This window comes from Neovison vison, chromosome 3 (assembly GCF_020171115.1).
Source record: "Neovison vison isolate M4711 chromosome 3, ASM_NN_V1, whole genome shotgun sequence".
In the NCBI taxonomy this organism is placed as follows: Eukaryota; Metazoa; Chordata; class Mammalia; order Carnivora; family Mustelidae; genus Neogale; species Neogale vison.
The window spans coordinates 147,828,047-147,849,652 of record NC_058093.1 but is presented as its reverse complement, the minus strand read 5'-3'; the positions used below and the strand labels follow the sequence as shown (position 1 = coordinate 147,849,652).

Genomic DNA, 21,606 nt, shown 5'->3' with positions numbered 1-21,606 from the left:
TCACAGCTCTGCCACCTTCAACGCCCACCCCTAGATGTTCCATTCACGGTTATGTTCCTTCTTCGAGCTTGAGGATTTCTAGCTCTCTCCTGTTTTCTTCTCGTTCTCTGCTCTTCCACAGTGGTGGGCTGCCAACTCCCACACACTCGTATGGATGTCCCTGCTCCCTGGCTCAAGCCACATAGACTGTCACTGGCCTGTGGTAGGCTCCCTGTCCTCTCTGGGAGGCTGGGAACTAAGTCAGAGCTCTGCCCTTGCCCATCACGTCAGTCTGGGGCAGCCATGGAAGGTCCTAGACAGAGGGAAAACTCACAGCGGACAGTCGGGCTTCACCAGCCTTAAACTGGCAGAGTGGTGGTGGGGCGGGGGGAGGGGGGGTCAAAGAGTGGCAGGGGGCGGGGCTTTAGGAGGCCTGGGCAAAGGAAGAGGAAGGCTCGAGGGGTGTTCAGCAAAGACTCTGGCCAGAGCCACAGGCAGCCCTGACCGGCACCCAGCACAACGGGGTGTTTGCTTTGCTGCTGTGAGATGAGGATTTGGGGCCGTCGAACCAAATTTGGGAGGTGGGGAGAGATCCTGAACTGAAAAACGGAAAAACAAAGCTGGTTAAAAAATTCGTTAGACGTTTGTTAAGCACCAGCCTGCAGAGGGACGTCTCTGAGAAGCAGCTGAAGCTGTTCAGGATGTCCCCTCTGCAGGCAGTTGAATGTCAGGGTGTGGGGCCACCTCAGACCGGGATGTGTGCCATATCAAGTCGTGGACAGGACACTAAAAGGGGGCTGGAGGAGGACTGTTTTTGGGCTAAGTAGATATCCTAGCAGTGAGCTTTCTTTTGTTTAAATAGGACCTACAAAGTAAGAAGGTTCCTGGGGAAGCTGAAGCCCACAACCTTCCCCTAAGACTCTCAAATCCACAAAGAACAGGACTATCTCTTCCCTGTGTCTCCGGTATCACGCACAGAGCTGGTATGTAACAGGCACTCATTAGGTTTGTTGACTGAATCTAAAAACAATACCCACTTCAAAACAATACCGAGCAGATTTCCAGGCCTGATGTCCATGGCCTTCACATGAATAGTTTTCAACATAAAGAGAGAAAAGCTAAAGGTCAAGTGTATCCTAAAAAGGAGATGTTCTCTCTGGGCATAGGGAGTGGGTGGGTCAGGGAGCAAGTGAGCAATCACTCATGGGGAAAAAGTACAAAAACGCCCAACTCCTGCCACTCACCTGGAAGACCACTCTGGACTTCTCCAGCAGGTAGGTCCTCATGTTGGCCCCAATGATGTGGTACCGCTTATCAAAGCCGATCTGAATATACTTTCCAAATCGGCTGCTGTTGTCATTGCGAGTCGTTTTGGCATTTCCGATGGCCTGCAGAGATCACACAAGAGGTATGCAAAACCAGGGAAGCTTGCTTGGTTTCTAGGTGGTGTGTGTGCGCGCAGCTCTCTCTCCTCTTCCATACAAAGCCCCCCTCCACTGCAGGGATGACAATGAGCAGAGCTAAACACAAAACTTCATTCCATGCCTCCTTTACTCCTAAGGATGGCCAGTGAGACTAAGGAGCTGACTGGTAGACTCTTTCCAGTGATCCAACCTGGAACGTGCGTAGTGATGGCTGCAGCTGGAGCAGTCACCTTGGGACCATGAAGAAAAGGTCTGGAGAATCACATGCTGACAGGCTTGAGCTTACCAAACCAATGCCAGTCTTTGAGAGCTCTCAGCTTGAAGTGAGAAAGGCAAACTTTCCCGTGCTTTAATCAGATCTCCATGACTAAGCAGGTAAATGTCATTCCTAACTGATAAATGGTATTTCCGAGAAAGAGACCAAGGTCCACACCAACCTCATCACTAGATTGTATCAGGAAGCCCTCACCCTCTGGATACCTTTTCTCATGCAGCTGCAGGGGCACAGTTCAAAACACCTGATGAGAATTTAAAAAGTAAGGGACTAAATGGCTTGGCACAATTATTCACTTTCTACAAAGCATCGCATTGCTAATGGATCGGTAATGAATATATTACCTTTTTAACTTTAATCCCTTTCACACGTTTACATTTTTAGGTGGTTGAAACGCTTGAAAAAGTTGTCTATGAAATTTGAGGGACGCAGAGGCTGAAAGAAGATCCAAACCCAGATTGTGCTTCCACCCTTTCTCAGCCGGATCCAAGCCACAGAGCCACTAGTGCCTCCCGGTGTTCCAAAACTACACAAGCTTAGCTGGGATCTGTTGTAACAAGGCAAACAGGGCAGCTGAAAGCAAATCCTTGCTTAAAGATCCCAATAACACATCCTCACGAAAATGCCCCATTCCCATTCTTGAGAGGAGTCCGGCGAGACCCTGAGTCATGCAGCTGCTCACTCCCAGAACCCCAAGCCTAGCTCTGTACTACGGAACGCATCTGGTCTGAGGGCGCCTGCACTCTACACACCCACCTCTCATCCAGGTCCCCCTGGTGTGATGGCCCGAACGTTTGCCAAAAATCCAACCTTAATTTAATCAAGCTTCTGAATTTTACAGCCCTTTTACAGGAAACACAGAGGACAAAGGAACACGTTAATCAGCATCAGGAAGATACAACCGGCAAAGTCTGGTTTGTGGAACATTCTCAAAGACCATCTAGTTTCAACGAATACAATTCAATGCAAAAATTTCAAAATATCCAAACTCTATAATTCGTAAAATGGCAACAAGAGCCTTTGCCATACCTATCTAGTAAAACGGAATACACATGCACCTCACAGTTCAGCAAGTCTACTTCTACATATTACCTGGAAAAACAAGTAGTGCACACATGAGTGAGCACAGAAATCTCTGGCACAGGTTGTAATTACTAATAAAAAAAATTCATTCTCAATGCCCACTAGTAAGGGAATGGATAACGTGTAGTGGATTCACACCACGGGACATTATAAAGCCAGTATAGGCAAACCAGAGCATGATTCGTGGATAAATTTAAAAGATGTTGAGGGAAAGAGTTGCAAAATGACAAAATACACTTCCATTCACACAGTACATAAGAGAACCAGCTTCTCTGTTGTTCATGCACGTGCACAAACATAGGAAGAGCAAACGGAGTAGTTTCCGTATCATGAGGATTATAGAACAACGAGGGACGTATCAACGGGTGGAGGCGCAGAGCAGGGAGCAGTTACCCATGGCCGGCAGCACGAGTGGCTCGGAGGGGTGTAAGCTGACAAGGGTCTTAAAGGGGGAGTAGAGTTTTGCTAGTGGGGAGGAGGAGGGGTTCCAGTTACGGCCCGGCCTGGGTCAAGGGCGCACGTGCGGAGCGGCGAGAGTGTGCTGCACGTGAGAAGAGACGTGCTGCGTGCGTGCGTGTGGGCACAGACTCTTACACGAACAGGCGGACAGCTGCAGGCCTGCTTTCTTTAGCTCTAAAGGAAAAGCCTTAAATCCCCGAATTACATAGTAACTGGTCTTAGTTTAGATGACTTTTGCTCGCTGGACCCTCACAGTCTCCTCCTTCTCCCGGGATGGGGGCATTCTCGGGCTCCTTGACTTGTGTGGTGTAGACGCTGGGCACCCCAAGAAGCCACGTGACCCCTCCAACCTGGGCTTGGTTCTGCCTCTGCTCTAACAGCCTCTCAGCCAGCGCAGACATGTGAACAAACCACTCCCGGAGGCTGGCAAGCTCACACGGAGCAGGGTCTGGCGCCGAGAATGAATCATCCCAACCCACCCTCAAGTCGCCTTTAATTCAAGCCACTGTCACTTAGTGCAGCTCACTGGGGATTCCATTTCCTTGGACCGTCCTCGACGGTCTCCCTGGGAGGCGGCTGCGGAAAGAAGGAGATGGCGTGGGAGCATGGCGCGGGAGCACAGCGGACTGCTTGGTCGGGACGGGAGCCGGGTCATCAGGAACTGGCTGGCCCCCGGGGAAGATATGCCTGGTGTTGCCTCCAACCTTCTGAGGAGCCACAGAGCTGACTGGGCTTCCTGACACACGGGCCCGCCTAGACCCCTAAGCTGTGAAGAGGCAGGCTTTGGTGCTGCAGAAGCTGCTCTCTCTCGGCCCAGAAACACTTTCTGACCCGCCCAGAGTTCTTCTTGGCTATAATGCTTCCTTGCCATGTTTCTGTCCAAGACTTCTCTCAGAGAGAACACTTAAAAACTCAAGGCACACTCTCCATGATGACCAGATTCCATCATCTGACAGAAGGAGCCCTAGGGAATTACCCACAGAGTTTCCAAAGTAGCACCTTGCACAAGGTAGAAATTGAATGTCGCGAGCCCAAACCACTGCACTGTTCCTTTACGTGACATCAGGCTCGAGGAGGTTGCTCCGTGCACACACTCCTCCTCTAGACCTTAGCAACTGAACCACGTCTTACATGTTTTGGGGTGTCGTGTTGTTCCCCCACCTCTCCATGCCAAAGGACCCCGAATCCCCAGCAGTGCACAAGTCCATTCACAATGTAAGAGCTACTGAACATGTTAGGTTGTTTTAGACAGACTCCATCATTTGAAAACCACCCCCAAAGCTGGGACTCATAGGCTTGCCTGCCATTGTCCAATGGCCTTGTTCACACCAGCCAAGAGGTGGAAACCCAAGCAGTTCATGCAGAGAGGGATGGATTAACAAAACATGGTCTTATCCACACAACAAAGTATCATCCGACCATAATAAGGAAGGGGACACTCCTACATTCTGTAACACACTTGAACTTTGAGAACATTAAGTAAGCCAGACACAAAAGAACAAATACTGTATGATTCCATGTATATGAAGTGCCTAGAACAGGCAAATTCTTGGAGACGGAGAGTAGAATAGAGGTTACAAGGGCCTGGCAGGGAAGAACAGGGTTATTCTTTAATGGGTATAGTTTGGGATGATTACAGAGCTCTAGAAATGGATGGTGGGGATGGTCGCCCAATGTTACGAATGTCCTTAAGACCCTTCAAGTGTTCATTTAAAATAGTGAAAGGGTAAATTTTATGTATGTTTAAGCACAATAAATCAATTAAAATTCCTCTTGTGTCTTGTACATGTTTAATAATGGGGTGATCTACCTTCATTAAATTCTCATCTCGACTTAAATTACTTTGTCCAGTCACTGAAGATGTAACAGATTTCTTCCCTTCTCTGTTTTGCCTGGAAAAATTACCTTCTTTATTTCTTAAAAGAGGCAGCACTCTGGGTCTTTGAAACATTACCTTAAAAATGGCCTGAGTTTTGAAACTCAGGGGCAAAGGAGAAGCTGAGAGCCTGGTTTGACTCCCATTTGAGATGAAACACGATGCTGATCGTAGAGCACAATCTTAACTGCCTCCGTTTAGGTGCATGGATGGTCTCGGGCAGGCCAGGGCATGGTCCACCATCACATTCTGAATTGAGGCCATGGCCAGGCCCCAACCTTGGGCTTAGAATAAATGCTATGAACAAATGGGCTACTAACTAGTTGCAGGTCTGACAATATTAATATATTTGCTGCTAAGAAGGCAGTTCATAAAAAACCTCAATGATACAGAGAAAAGGCTTATGACTATAATATTCAGTGAAAAGCCTGTAAAGAAACAGACCCAAATATGCAACAATTATCAGTAGGCTGTAGAAAGACAAATTGGGGGTACCCAACCCAGACCTTCTAAATCAGCAACTCTGGGGGGACTGGGGCCCAACAGTCTGATTTAACAAGACCTCCAGGTGACTTTGATGCACTTAAGTTTAAGAACCATTATAAGAGAATAAAAGTCTTCTTGCTCCTATCTTTTCAGTAAAAATGCCTGCAACTGTACTAACCGTTCTCCAATCCATGTAAGAATTCCATAGAATTCCAAGTTTCCATGAACTTGCTTTTGTTGAATTGTTAATGATTATGTTATGTCCTGTTAGTCAACAGAGAATCAAAGTTCTCCAGATAATCCAACTGTGTAGGCAGATTACACCCACAAAAAACAATGAATTCCTAGGAATTGAGGCTCAGTCTTTAGTCATGCACTTGGTAAAGGAAGGGGGTGGGGCGAGAGAGTGATCTAGGAAGGTCCTGGCAAGTTCTCGTTTCCCTCAGCTCCAAAATGACCTGAAAGACTAACCACCTTGGCGACTTGGGTCTTAAAATGACCTGGTCCAAGGCACTGCAGAGAATCTGATACTATCTTGGCAGCTTTTGGCCTCAACTCAATCTCTTCTTCCTAAAACAAGGAGCAGCCCTGGGCTGCCGGGGGTCCCACCAGACCGTAACCCAGACAATAACCAAGGGCCTCTACTTCAGAGGCAGGAAATCAAAGCTGGCCCAGGGACTGCATACCCATTTAGATTTACTTTATCAGAATTAAGCTTTTGTGGAGGAAAGAGAGAGAAAAAGAGAAATGGAGTTCCAACCCTGACACCCGGGGAGTTACAGCAAGACTGAAGTTTTAGGAAACATCTCTGGCCTTGTACCTGTACTGACTGCTCTGGAGCTGGGGTGTTGAGGAGAGACAGAAGGCCCCGGCCGTTCATGCCGTCCAGATAACTGCTTCCCGAGGATCAGCAGGCTCCCTGCTGTTACAGAGCTCTTGGCTCTACCTTTCCCCCCACCCAGCCTCCCGTGCCCATGCGCATGGCCCTCCTGATCCAGCAGGCCTTCAAAGTCCCGGATGGCTGGGGGGAAGCAGGGACCTGCTGACACACGATGGCTGGTGACAGGGGAGGGAACAGCTACAGAGGTGGAGGCAGGATGGAAGGACGCTCACTCGAGCATCCGCAGAGTCTGGGGACAAGGCTGGCATGAAAAGGACACTCCACTCGGTACTAGGGACCTGAAGGAGGCTGCCAGGAGAGATTACCTCCCAAATATGTGCTCTCACATATGTTCTTTCCTTACTGGGAGACAAAGGGTTCTGCAAGAACGGCAGGAATGTGGACCCCATAAGCTGCTTCCACGGACTCTGGTGGGTGACCGCATGAGGCAGGTCACCCAGCAGTCTGGCTGCCGGACAAAGAAGCTCCAGCCAGAAAGGCCAAGTGTGTTTGGAAGGCTTTACCTCCATGATGGGGCTGGACGCCAGGACCTTCTCTTCGATGTTGGTGTCACTGGCTGAGCCACCCACCGTGGCGAAATAGCGCATGGCGTACTTGGCTGACACGGTCTTGCCGGCTCCTGACTCGCCGCTGACTATGATGGACTGGTTCTTCTCATCTCTGGAAGGGAAAAAGCTCTGGTCAGTGGCTGGCTGTGGAAGGGCTCTGTTGCCGTCCATGGACTCTGTGGACAAGGGCCTGAGCTTGATCAAGATCATCTCATCTTCTCTGAAGGAAAAATATGAGGCACAGCGTTAAGACAGTCTGCCTTCCCTCCCATGCTTGCAGAAGATCCCCAAGCAGGAGAAAGGAGAGTTCGGAGAAGGGCTTACAAAAGGCACACGTCCTTCCTACGGGCCCTCGGCAAGGGGGATGGGGCCAGCTGGTCACACCCACACTCCCCTGGGGAGGCAGTACCCCCTCACCCATTTCTTTATGTGCGCGTATACACACACACACACACACACACACACACACACAGCCTGAGAATTCACACATGTGCCTTTGCAGGTACACAGTCTCACTTCTGATTCTGTGGCATGCCCAGCCAGAGCCACTGTGTGAGTTACAACTTTTCAAAAACAAGGATCTCTTCCTCTCGTGTTTCAGCCCAGCGTGCCAGCAGATAGTTTCAAATTTCTTGCTCATATGTATGTCTCCAAAAAGGCATGCTATTAACCACCAGAATGATCTTGCTTCAAGTTTATCAGAATTAGATAAAACAGCTATCCATTGCAGTGAGAAGGATTTCAGTAAGACTAAATGGAAGGCAGAAAGAAGATCCTCTACACCAGATAAAAATGCATCTATATTTATCCCTTTAAAACAGACAGCAGAAGGACAGGCAGGTAATGCAGAGAGCAGCCTATCAGATCTCTAAGGAATGTGCGTGTTCAAGCATGGGGCGAGAACACATGTGGGGGGCGGGCACAGGTTTGGCTCACGAATCGCTCGTAAGGGTTATAGTCAGCCACCTACACCCAGCTCACAGATCCGCTGCCGGGAAGGCCGGCTCCTGCTCTCATCTCCAGTCCCTCTAACAGTGCAGGGACTACCCAGCACCCCCTCCCAGCTAAGAAAGCCTCGGAGCGTGGAGGTGGGTTTATGACACAGCCCTCCTGGCCCCCGCCCACTACTACTTACACCAGCTCCTGGGGCTTCCTGGGCGGAGCAGGCCAGAGCAGAATGAACAGAGAAGCCACCACTGGCCGCCTGCCCCACCCTGCTAAACACCAACACAGGTAGACTGTGGCTTATCAGCACAGCGGAAGGAGTGTTGGCCCTTCTTCTGATCTGGGCTGACAGCCAAGACGTAGGAAAGCAGCGTGATGACACTGATGTCAACTAGGAGAGGACTAGAAAGATAGGAGAGATCCCGGCTGGGGTGGGAGCACTGGGCAGACTCAGCTGTGGTAGCTGGGCTGAAGAACCCCTAACCGAGAGCCACTGTTCAATGTCAGCAAGGGGCAATGTGGTCTTAGCCACAAACCATGGTCTCCAGCTGGGGAGGGATCAGAATAAACACAGGGGACTAGTTCCCGGTTGAAGATGGGGAAAACACAATGGATCTTCCCAACTGGCTCCACAACCAGTTACCTAAGAACAAAGGCAAATCCTGCCTAGTATCTGGAAGAGTAAGAAGTGGCTTTCCGAGATCCCTTGTAGTGCCAGAAGCCTGTGGACAATGCTTGCATTTCCCGGGTTCACTCGTTTTCATCGTACACATCCACCAGACCATGGTGATCGTGACAGGTGTCGCCTCTCAATACTTCATCATCAACCCCCTAGAAAAGAGCTCAGAAGCACAGCCCTCCTGAATGACTCAGAGTAACTAGATGGACCTCCAGCCCTGGACCGTAGACTTCCGAAACAGGCCTGCGCCGGATGCCAGCTTCAGAACGCACCCGTAACCACAATAAAGAGAAGTGAATTGCAGGAGCCACACGCCCAGTTTGGCTGAAGTTTGGCCGCAGGCCCCTACATTCGACCTAAAATCAATCAATAATGAGCACAGCCTGCGTCTGTGCCTTACTCCTCAGCAGAGGGTCACATGGAAAGCAGAAGTAGAGACTGTCCAAGGAATTCAAGCAGGCTCCGCGGCAGTACCACAGGGATGCTAGGGGAGTGTGAATGGGAGCGGCGGGGGCCAGGGGTGACACTGTCCAGTTCCCTGCGGCAGCAGCGCGCACGGCAGACTGGCCTAGGAGAACACAGCTGGCACAAATAAGAAGGCACAGACCCAGGACACGGGTCACTTTTCACTGCAGTGTCAAGATGGGAACTGCCCTGGGCATCACTGGGAAGGGACTGCAGAAAGGTCAGGCACTGGGCTCCGGAAGGAGAGCAGCTCCTGCAGGAGGCAGCGAAGTCTGAGGAGAAGCAGGCCATTCTAAGGCAAGCGGTCAGGAATTCAAGAAGGGGGGCTGGCTGACAGGACAACAACATGTCAGGAACTCAAAAGACCGAGTCAAGGCGGGGAAACGAGATGGGCAGGATGCAGAGGCGAATTCTGATGCTCTGATGAAAATGCATGCATGTGGCCGAGATACTACAAGAGTTATAAATCTCCCCAAGTTTTAACAAGTCTTTGCATTCAAGGCTGTTGAGCCTGAGGAAGTGTGGGCAATGGCCAGGAGCACTAACTGCGGCCTAATTTGATGGCTATTAGAGGTGATGTTGACATGTAGGATAAAGTCAGGTAAATTTACCTCTTCTCAGACCAACAAGTACCTTCTGACACCTTCCCCGACTTTGACGATTCTCAAGTATTTTTAACTGGAGAACTTTATGTAGCTTCCCTGCACTTCTGCATACACGATCCCCTCCCATCCCTAATCCACTGGTGGGCTAGGGGCACAAAGGGTACAGTACACACATACACTGTTTGGTCACAGCTTGTAAGCTGGCCTGAGGGATGATGGACAGCAGCACTCTCTTGTTCTATGTATATTAGCTTTGCTTCCAACTCAAACACCTGGCAACCAGAACATGGGCATTAAAAACCAACTGGGACCTCATTTGCAGTAATTAGCTAGCTGACATTGGCCAAGGTCACTCACTAATTTGACCCTTGATTATCCCAGCGCAGTCCCTCATGAGTAGGAGGCTCAACTATGCTCCTGTTTGTCTTTGTGGCCACCCTGAGGTAGGCACCCAGGCCTCTGATGCATCCCCCCACTCCGGCCTGATTGCGCAAGCTAGCTCGCATCAGGTTTCTCCCACTCAAAACAGCAAAAATCTTACTGTTTGTTGAATCAAGTCCGGGCCCCTTCGTTGAGCATTTGCAACCCTCTCCAACGTAAGCCCCAACACAAAAACCCCTCACAAGGGTGGCAGATGGTGCTACAGATAAAACACTGGGCTTTGGGGCACATGGATGGTTCAGTGGGTTAAAGCCTCTGTCTTTGGCTCATGTCATGATCCGGGGGTCCTGGGGTCGAGCCCTACATCTGGCTCTCTGCTCTGCGGGAAGCCTGCTTCCTCCTTTCTCTCTGCCTGCTTGTGATCTCTGTCAAATAAATAAATAAAATCTTTAAAAAAAAATTTTGTTTAAAAAAAAAAAAAAAACAATACACTGGGCTTTTAGTCTAAGGATCTGGCCTGAGCCTGGTTCTGTGATCCATGGGCTCTTGAAAACCTCACACCACACTGCAGAGCACATACCCACTTCCCCGACTCACTGCTCACCGCAGGAGATGCTCTCTATACCTTCCGTGGGATGACAGTACTGGAGTTCAGCCCAACAAGACTGCCCATCAGTCTCTAAAATCGCATGCTTTCTCAGCCCTGCCATGTGTGCTTTCCCTCTACTGACCTCACCTCCACCACGGACCTTCTCTCCTAAAGCCCTGCTCCACACGAAGCCCACTCATGCGTCAGGCAGCCTGGCAGGCCGGTACTCCCCCATCTTCTAAAGCCCACATTGTTGGCTTGGTAGCCTTTTTAAGATGCTATTGCTTTCCATCTTATACTGATATCAGTCCTGGTCATTTTACCGTGTGACTTTGGGTCATTTCTTTCTTCTGGGTCTCTTTCATTACTTCTAGAAGACAGGCTGTGACTTGGGACCCTCCAAAGGATCTCCTCCATTTTGGACACGGGAGGATTCTACCCCCAAAGTCCTCATAGAAAATATGTGTGGGGAAAGCTCTCTGTTTTGAATTCTGGTTATTTGGGGCTGGTTTGGGGTTAGATGTTTTTAAGTAAGGAATTCTACCCAATATCCTTCAAAACCATATCCCATATACAGCTCTGTCCAATCAACCCAAAGCTGGCAACGTGGGCCAATCTACTTTTCAGTGAATTGTTTCCTCTTAAGTCTAGCAGAATTCTCTTTAGAAAAAGAAAACAATGGCCAAAGGCTTTCATATCCAGCTGTTACTCAGGTGCCAGCTGTCTTTCAGGAAAGTCTGCATTACCCCCAACAGGAAAAGCCCCTCAAAGGCCTGTACCTCGGGCAAGAGCACAGGTTCCTAAGCCTCTAGCCATCCTCCAGCATCTGGGAAGAATGATGACAACCACGAGACAACCAGCCAACACACACACACACACGCGCGCGCGCGCGCACACATGCACATGGCCGCTCCTCCATCTCACACCGGACCCCCTCCTCTGCTAGCCAAGAGGCAGAACGATTGCTAAACCACCTCTTGCAAACATTCCCCACTGAACCCCCACAGGGCTTTCTGCTCCTTGAGCAAGGTGATCCCCAGCCCCTCTCCATTTTGGAGCCCCCCAACCGTCCCCAGGAAGGACAGTGGAGGCAAATGGCTGTTAAGGCACCGGAGGTTGCTCCACTAAAGGAAAGCCCTGCTGATCAGCCAGACACTGTGGGAACTTCAAGAAACCCTGCTGAAATGTTGTCTTGTTTGGGTTTCCTGCAGAGAATGACTGGTCCCCTGTGGCCTCCCAATCAGCAACGTCCCATAGAAGGCTGTTCCAGGTGAAGATGCCGTTCTGTTCCAGGTGACCCTGATGGAGAGAAGCCCCAGAACAGCTCCAGAGCAACCAGCCCAGCTGTGGCAGGCAATCCCAGGTGCCCCACCCGTGGACTTGTGTGGCACCTCTGTCCTCACACGCTGCCCTGTGTTCTGGCAGCCACAGTCCACTCACACACTAGTCACTGAACTGAGGGCGCATGGAGGGCAAGCATTCACTTTAACCTTGAATCCCCAGGGCTCCTGGCACCCAAAGCCTCTCTGTCCCTGTCCCTCCTAGAGAGCCTTCTCCATGTAAGGGGCAACAGCCTCCCTCCTGATGATAGCCACACACCTTGGAATCACTGTCCCTCACTTTCCCCCAAGCTCCACATGAATAAGTCCTATCACATTATCTGCCAATGCAGACTGTCCCCTTCTCTGTACACCTGGCCATCACCACCTGGGACGTGTGTGACAAGGTCTGCCTTCTGACGTCCATGCCCGCCTCCCCTAGCACGCCCTCCTCACGTGATGTCCTGTACGGGAATACTGGCTCACGTCTCTCCTGGCCCTTCAGCCCTCGGTGCTACCCTCTGCCCTCAGAGAGCCCAGCTCTGCTGTGTTCAAGGCCCAGCTTTATCGCAGTCACTCTCTGTTTGCTACATTCAAACCACAGAGAGCTTCCTTATCCCCTCCTGCTGTATAGTTGCCTGAAGATTTTCTAGCTCAAACTTCCTTTTATTTGACTTCACAACTCTTAATGCCTGGTACTCAATCACCCTCTGGCTTTGGCAGCTCTTGCATTACTGCTTTTCAGTGCAATTAATTACTGCCTACTCACATCACACCCAGGTGGTATGCAAAACCGTTGGCCATGCACCCTAGGCTCAGGATTCATAAGTCTACTGGGTGCCAGTCTTCCCATTTTAAAGAAGATGAAGCTAAAGTTTAGAAAAGCCAAGAAATAGGCCCTGAGTACTCAGCTAGGGAGACACCAAGGCCAGACTCAAACACAGGCTTCCACGAGTCCCCCCAGTTTCCCAGTGGGCTGTGCTGGGACATTGCTATCATTACACCCTTGTGGGAAAGAGCATTCCTTAAGGACTTTCCCCTGGAACAAATCTAGCCTTAATATAAGAGATCAGATGTGACTCGGCAGAAGCCCTTCTCTGACCACGTTGCCTTCAGTGCGTTCACTACACAATTTACTAATGGTTTACTCCCCTACCCAGCGCTGGGCTCACCACCACCGTCTCTTCCACCAGAAGTTAAGTCCCACAGTGGCTGACTTCAGATGCAGGGGCCTGGATGGGCAGGCCAGCACCCAGACTGTGTGAGGACCAGAGCCCTAGCAAGGACCATCACACAGAGCGGTCCATACAGGCCATGCTCAGCCACTGGTGCCCCCTAGAGGTGTGCAATTTACTGCTCACAAAACCAAATCTGGTGGTCTCTGCCCTGACTCAGCCTTCTATGCTCATCCATGGAAAGGGGACTGCAGGAGACAGTCTCAGGTTCAACTCTTGACCTGACTCAGGCTTTCCCTGAGAGAGAAGGAAGAGACAGGAGCAACATGTGTTAAAACTACATCCCCCCCACCCCCCACCAACATAGCACCATCATTGAACGGGACAGGGGGAAGCCTGGCTAAGGCACAGTGGGAAGGACACCCTGTCTCTGTACACATCATTAAGCCCCTCCATCGTTTCCTCCTCTAGTGACAAATCATCCAAAAATCTGGGTGTCAGTAGAATGCATTCTGTTCACTAATGGGATAATCAATCTCCTGTTTCTTGCCTGTCGGTCAGGTCTCTACATTTTCAACAGCCTCATCGCCACACAGATCACCTACCACTGTTTAAAAAAACAAAACAAAACAAAACAAAGCTACACTAGAAAATAGGTATCAAAAAATTTTATAATTAAGAATTTTGGTTTGGAGCACGTGGGTGGCTCAGTTAAGCGTCTGGCTCTCGGTTTGGTCTCAGATCATGGTCATGGCATTGAGCCCCACATTGGGGTCCGCACTCAGCACAGAGTGCTTCTCCCTCTGTCCCTCCCCCACCCCCGCTCATATGTGCATGCTCTCTCTAAAATAAATAAAAATCTTAAAGAATTTTTGTTCAGCAAAGATACTGGTATCAGTTCCATGTACAGAGTTAACTAGGAAACAAGCAAAGAAAATTCCAATGAATCTTACAAGCAATGCGGACTAAAAGTATGGCCAGAGTAACACGGCTTACGGTCTTTAGAAGCTCAAATGCAAAAAAACAATCAGTGTTTAGTGCTACACACAATTCTATTAAAACAAAAATGACATCAAAACCGTAGAGTGAAGAAGTTAAGTGAAGTCAGGTGAAGGACAGAATCAGGTTGGGGGAACAAAATGGGTTCCGTACAGAACTGAGAGTAAGGCCAGAGAACAGATACATTCAGACTGAAGTTATGTTAGGCAGGAAGTACACAGAAAATTACAAGGAGGCGGATTTGGACTCAAAACAAAGCCACACACTCTGAGTCCATGGTTAAAGCCTTCCTCCCAAGGTGGGGGCACTGGAGAGAACATTCTGCTGTGACAAGGAGCTGGCCCAAAAAGCTCCAAGCAAGAGATTCTATGAGCCCTCCCACCAAGAAAGCCAAACCTCAAAGTGGGAAGGCAGACATCCTGGGCACCTGGAGGGAACACACCTGAGGGGTCCTATAGGCCCAAGGCACCCTTGGTTTCTAGAGTGAGGGGGGCTGACGAGCATCCCTGGGTGCCTCTGCCATCAGGCACAGATTCCTTACACCACACACCCTCCCCTCCATCAGGCAGGGCTGTGTGCTCTGGTTCCGTCTACAACTCAGGCCAAGTCATTCAGGAAGGCTGTCATAAATATTCATGAGAAACCGCTTAGCTCATGTTCAGCAGTTAGAGTTCTAAGTGTCTCCTTGGAAAGATGAAATTGAACCTTCTGACAGTGTAGGAGGAGTGCTTAGCGCATTTAACATCCAGGTATCACTTCCCCACTCCAGGTTCACAGCAGCCTGCAGGGGCCGGAGATCTATTTATAAACTCCGAGGCGTAGCACGTTACGATGCCAAAATGACCCCGTCCCTTCCACTTGCTGGCTGTTCCGGAGAGAGGCGGGCTCCCCTCCCACAGGACAGCATCCCAGAAAGAACCTCAGGGCGCTTAGCCAAGCCCAACCCTCGCTAGCCAGAGAGACCAAAAACCGGGGAGGGGCTCCTCAGGGCAAATGGGAATGTCCCCATGTCTTTGCTCTTAAAATAAGGGGCTGGAAGGGGTTCCCTCAGACCTGCTGCTTCTCCCGCTCGCACGGCTGGGCTGCAGATGCGTTCTCCATTAACCATAGTCACCTACTGACGTCGAACATCTTGGAACTCAGGATCCCGGGGCTTAGTGGAGGAAGAGCACCAGAACCAGAGGCTTTCAGTGATTTTATACTTTATAAACTTTTTTGGTTAAGCTACGTCATTACCTGGGGTGAAGGACAATATACACGTGCTTGTGCCCTCTAGCGCCAAGTAAGCATGCCTTTCCAAACCCTTTCATTTGGTTCTGGAAACAGGTTCTCAGTGAACACACACACTCTAGTATTAAACTCCGTTACACGGTTTCTCACGGGTCCAGCGGCCCCCGAAACGAAGCGTGTGTGAGGACCCCAGTCTAGAGCCCTTTCTCTCTGTACCGCGCACACACTTGGCCACGCTACCAGGAAGATTCAAGGTCTTTGACTTTACGTAGATGCTGCTTTACTCACTCATCTTGTAGATTTCGGGCACCTGTGGAGGTCCATTTCAGCATCTCCTCTCACTTCTCCAGGCTGCCTCCAAGGCTATCTCTTCCCTTGTGACCCTAACTGCCGCTTGGACACAGCTCCCTACCCAGGTGGCTCTTGCGAGGCCAACACAGGCACACACCCCTCCCCGCCCCCACTGCACATGTACACGTGGAGGCTGCACCGGGCTTGGCAGGCCTGTGGGTCCAAAACAGAGCTCTCCAGCTCCCCACTCTGCTCCTGGCATAGAAGTTTGGTGCTCCACACGGCAACAAGCAGGGATCTTAGGAGTGGCCCTTGACTCCTTCCTCTCCTTTGCCTCACCAGGCAAAGCTGGTTATACCACCTTGATTCTTTCTCTAATTTAGACCCAGATCCTATTTATCATCCCTCCCCTCCTGATTCCACCCAAAGCATGGTAGTTGGTCTTGTGCTAATTCTACTCCCTCCATTGCCCTCACTGCAGCTGGTATACGATTTCTAAGAAACTCCTTCGAATGTGCCTAGGCCCTGCTCGGCCTGTTGCAGGGGACAGTGCGGCCTGAAGGACACAATCAGCATCTTCAGCGTTCCAGGCGCTTCATGATCTGTTCCCAGAGACCATTCCAGGCAGAGGCATCAGGCTGTGCAGAAGGTGGAATGCACGATATTCAGGAAAGAGGCGAAGTTTAGGACGATCAGATGCCAATAGGCAAGCCACGATCTTTGGCAACACTTTGCAAAGAACCAACGTTTGTTCACCAACCCTGACTCTTAGAAACACCTGTCCAGCTTATGAACTGACCTCGCTGGATCCCACACCAAACCAGTCAGGTCACCACCTATGGTGGTGGGGCCTGGGTATTTTTTGGTTTGAATTCACACGTGATTCTCCTCTCAGCTACATTAGTCCTGCTAAGGTTAAGAACCACTGCTACAGACTCAGCAGCTTAATCAAACGGGTCACTATATAAACATGTTCAGGTACTAGCAGCAACTCACATACCCTGTAACTTACATCTATCAATATTAGCCTGATACAGTGTTTAACAGTGAACTAAAAAGAAAGCTTAGCGATCAGAGTCTTAGCCATCCTTCCTGGGGGCAGACAATGGAAGGCTTTACACTTAATGCCCGTACTCTGGCAAATGGCTTAGGGTAAGTCACCCAGAAACCACAGCGGTGTCTCCTCCTTAACTGGATTCTTGTTCAGGGAATCAGCTCTGGAGGTTAGAAACCTACAAAGCACATGCTGGTGCCTGCTAATGCCTGCAGCGGAGAAGAACAAAGAGTTCCATACCACCTTCTGTGTCGGGGGTTCCTGGCCTGAGCCCTACTACGTAGAATTCAGACAGTTCCATACACCTCTTGTGTTGGGGGTTCCTGGCCTGAGCCCCACTATGTAGAATTCAGAGACTCATGAACTTCAATGAACTAAAAACCACACCTTCGGTTTTACTAAATTCTAACAACTTTGACATTTCCTTCAGTTGAGACTAGAGCAAGACAGCAGCTTCACAGACCCTGTGGGCTTTGACACCCCATCCCAGCTGCTGCTGCTCAATTTTTACACCCATCACAGCAATAACCATTAGGAGATCAGTCACTAACAGTCATAAACAATCCCTCATGTCTGCTGGATCACAATTCCCCCCAAATATTTTGATAACTTTCAAGATAATCTGTTTCTTCTGTAACTGTATATATAGTCAATATATTCAAATGCATCATGTGAAATAAAAAAGGTTTAGAACACCTGAACATTATTTCCAGGATTCCCCTCTACCCTCCCAGTGCCCAGTTGCAAAATCAGGCCTCTTTACACAGCACAAGTGACACCAACTTTTAAGGAGACCGTGTTTACGTTTCTTTAGACCATTTCCCAAAGGCCAGTCAGAAACATCATTATCTGTTCTGGTGGAGGCAGGGTGGGGGGAAAATGTCAGAGAACCCCAGGATATGGGGCAAGGTTCTTCCCACTGGGAAACAGCTTCAGCCATAAAGCTGGTATGTAAACTTCCAGGTCTTGCAACAGAAGCCCGCCAGAAGCTAAAGGACACAGTCATATAGTTTGCATCTTATAGCCCTCAGTAGGCTGATAAAGTCCCTTGAGAATGCAAACATTTTCACATGTACTTCCCCACAGTGCTCATCTGGGCACCTTGAGAATCACTGGATGAGATTTCTCCATCCCTTTGCTGCTTTGACATTTCAGGATTCTCTTCCTTGGCCATGAAACCCTAATTCCTGTACCTAAAGCAGAACCTGCCTTGGCTGTTTCAGGGTGTCTACTCTGCAGGGTAAGAGGCTGGCTCAAGAGAGACCCTGCACATTGACCCGGCCCTCCATCCCTGCTCTGGCTCCCACACGCCTCTATTCAGAGAGGCTCCCTGGGTCACGTGTTCACCATAGCCTTTCATCCTAAACACAAGCAACCCCAGCCTCCTGGCCTAGAGACAGTCTCTTCAACCCTTCAGGTAGGAGCCATTCAGGACAGGGTAGGGGTGGGGATCAGGACAGGTGCTCAGCACTGGGGGATGGTGGGAACTGAAGGCCCTAGGACATAGTGTGGACCAACCAGAGTCTGGTGCCCAGTTGCTCAATAAATATTTCTTGATGAATGGACAGGGATTATAGGTGAAAAGAGAACTCGGTTGGACTATGGGAAGGTACTGCCCACTGAGGTCACTCATGTCAGCAATGCAGCATTTACACCTCAACTATGTACTTTCGTGATTATGAATATCAATCAACATCTTAGGCTAATTTTGCTGCGGGCTTTGATTACAAAAATAAATGTTCAACCCTCATAGTTTTGCTTATATAGCTTAAAAAAATTAACTCCTACTTGCAGGCACAAATCCGCAGACCCGAAACACAAGGCAGCTAACGGCCTCAGCAATCTCACAGGCGACTCCATGTTCTGGCCACTGAGGCCGGTACAGGAAGTGGAACCGTGAAGGTGCGAACTTGAAAAATACATGAGAGCCTAAGCAATAATGAAGTCCAACAGCAAAGTTTCTAAGAAAGAGATGTGTTAAGGAAATAAGGGAAGAAAGTATTCGCAACTTGATTTCTCTGTCTTTCCGTAACAAACCCGACCAGATCAGAGGTTCCCGCAGATGAATGAAGGCTCTAAGAGATCTCAGATAAGGGATCTGACTGGCGTAGAGGATTCGTGCCTCTCTTGGGGCAGAAGTCCATCGAGAGATGAGTAGCAGACCGGGGAAGCTAGCACAAGGAAGTTCGAAGGTCAATGTCCATGTTCTGGTACTAGATCTGAAGGGTAGGAGTTTAAGTTTCTCCCCTCTTGGGGATACTCAGGTTGGCAAGAAGTGTCTGTTCAGAGTTTTTAAAAGAACATAGAATTGGAAAACAACGGGCAGCATTTTGCTTTTCAAGCGTGGGTGTTTCGGACATCACGCAGTAAGACAAAAGAGCAGAGTCTCCACAGTACCCAAGGCACTTGAACCATTTCCACAACGGTCTCCAGGTGACAGAAAAGCAGACTCCTCACGTGTCAAGTTCTCCTGACACCGTCCGCTCTTCCAGCTTCTACCACTTCATCCCCATCCCCCCTCCTGCGTCCAGCTCTTAGTTACCGCACGCACGCGGCCCAAGGAGGGTGTATAGAAGCAGAAGGTGAGAGAGAACGTGCCACGGGAAGGCCCTCACTTGGCCAAAGCTTTCCCCGAACTGGTCAAGTCCAGCGGCCACGGGGAGCAGCCAGCCAGCTGCGCTCGAGGTAGAATTCCCACAGAGCTCCACGGACTCGAGCCTCACCAGGGACGGCACTGCGACAGACTTGCCCACGCAGGCTTGTGAGAAGTGGGAGCCTAGGAAACCAGGTGTTTGAAGCTGCAAAAACTCTGAGACATCCTGGGGGGTGGGGAATCAGCTCGACCCCATGAGCTTCAACCACCGCCTGGGCAGAGCGAATACCAAGGGCTGCAAATCACCAAGAATCTGTCGTCAGAGCCACGTGACAAAATCATAGCAGCTCCAGTCCAGTGGGACCGTCCGCGCACAGCCACACTCAGCCACACGCTCTTCACCCTCCTTCCTGTCATCTTTCCGTCACACAGAATTCTTCCTTCGTCTCTCTCCTTCAAACTCATGTTCAAGTGCCCCCCCCAACCCCGTGCCTGTCCACCCGCACCCCCTCAGCCAGCTGGAAATAGGTGCTCCTACCATTTTCCTTTTCCCACAGAGGAAACAGGGCAAAGACACCACAGGACTTGTTGAAAGCCCCTCCAAGCCACAGAGCCCCTCCTGGGCATGCCGCCCTGGGCTCCTCCCTCCAGCCAGGCCAGGGCCCCCAGACCCATGATACATGCAACCAAAGGAGGGGCTGCTTCGTGGAAACCCCCGCTTCAGACTGAAGGTGTCCATGTGAAAACAGAACCACCCCTAGGGCTTCGTGGACGAGGCGCGTAACCGCTGTGCTCAGCAGATGCACGTGGAGCGGAGGACTCGAGTTAGCGACCAACAGCTCTCCTACATTCCCGATCTCTTCAGCACAAGGTCCCAAGTCTGGATTCTGAGATAGAAATGAATTATACCCATAAGGTCTCAAAACTCAGACTCACTTTAGTGGGCTGGAAAAGAATAATGGAAAGCCAATCAATCCTTCATCAGGCTGTCAGGAAAACTTGCTGACTCGCAAACATCTCGAGCAAAACTAAAGTTGTAGGCTACTCCTCCCTTCTCTCAACACACAGGCCTCAGACACGGTCTTAGACGTGCACCATCTGGGAAATCTCACCAATGTCTGTGCGTCAACCCCCTCCTCACAGCATCTGGGCTGAGGTCGGCCAAGTCTTCATCCTCACCTGCACGCACACCTTGAGATTTTAAGCTTGCAAATGGATGAAACCATTTCAATAGATGAAAAGACCATACTTAGGTCAAGCCTTGAACTTCTACAACAGCAGCCTCAGTCCAAAAGCAGACTGCCTTCTTGAGAGATCACAGGATCTTTCATTACTTGGGCTGGGCAAGAGAGAAAGGAAGATCTTGGTTCTAACAGACAGTTCCTATTAATCAATAGGAACCTCCCTGCCCCTACCAAGTACATTTTTATATAGCACAGATATAAGCAGCCAGGAGTTAGCAATAAAATAGAAGACCTAAGTAACACGCATCATCAAAATTCACAGTAATCAATATCAATTCTAGCCTACTACACGGTTGCGTGGGGAAGCTCCGTTTAACATTCTGCTCGTACTGTGAGGCAGGTCAGATAAGACTCCTCCCCCACTCTGCAGGCACAGTAACCAGTACGAAGCAGAAGTGATTTATTTAAAGCCAGGGTTCCCTTCACAGAGGCCAGCATTGCTCCTTCCCCTTCCATGGCCAAGCACAGCAGAGAATGTGGCACTGAGTACTTTGCATAGGTTACAGCCCCAGTGCCCTTGGGCATGGGTGGTAGGTCAACATGGACAGAGAACCCAGAAATGAAGTCCAACTTGAGTGCCTACAACCCTCTCCACATCAAGATGAGAAGGAGAACAGACATGACAAGGGAGACCCAGTTGCCCACCGGTCTCATGGCGAGTCTTTACTGCCCACCTACATGGGGTAAAATCTTGAGCTTATTTCTAAGTATGTACGTGAAATTACTCCCATGAGGGGCTCACACTCAAGAAAGGACATCTAGCACACCTAAAACAAAAGGCAGGGTTTGTGCAAAAATACCTATAAAAGACCAACAGCCTAAAGCTGAAGGAAACCTCAGAGTGGGTGGAGATGCCAGGGAAAGACTCCAGAGGGCTGGATTCCACATTGACCTTAACAGCCCTAACCTTGACCTTGACCAAGACTTACAGGTCCCAGAGATGGGAATTTGCTGTGCAGTAGGTTTGTGGGACAGGGACCAGAGAGCGGAACAGAAGAGTCAGAGAA

General features: G+C 49.9%; 1 protein-coding gene across 3 annotated transcripts in view; it reads right to left on the bottom strand.

Moving 5' to 3' along the window:
* The window catches only part of MYO5B (myosin VB), a 333,183-nt gene that overhangs the window by 130,983 nt on the left and 180,594 nt on the right, over window positions 1–21,606 (bottom strand). For all 3 annotated transcript variants that reach the window (XM_044243014.1, XM_044243013.1, XM_044243015.1), the window contains exons 5-6: window positions 6,986–7,142; window positions 1,224–1,367 (exon numbers count right to left, since the gene is read on the bottom strand). In XM_044243014.1, coding sequence (XP_044098949.1) covers window positions 1,224–1,367; window positions 6,986–7,142 — 301 coding nt within the window. The remainder of the gene's footprint in view (window positions 1–1,223; window positions 1,368–6,985; window positions 7,143–21,606) is intronic.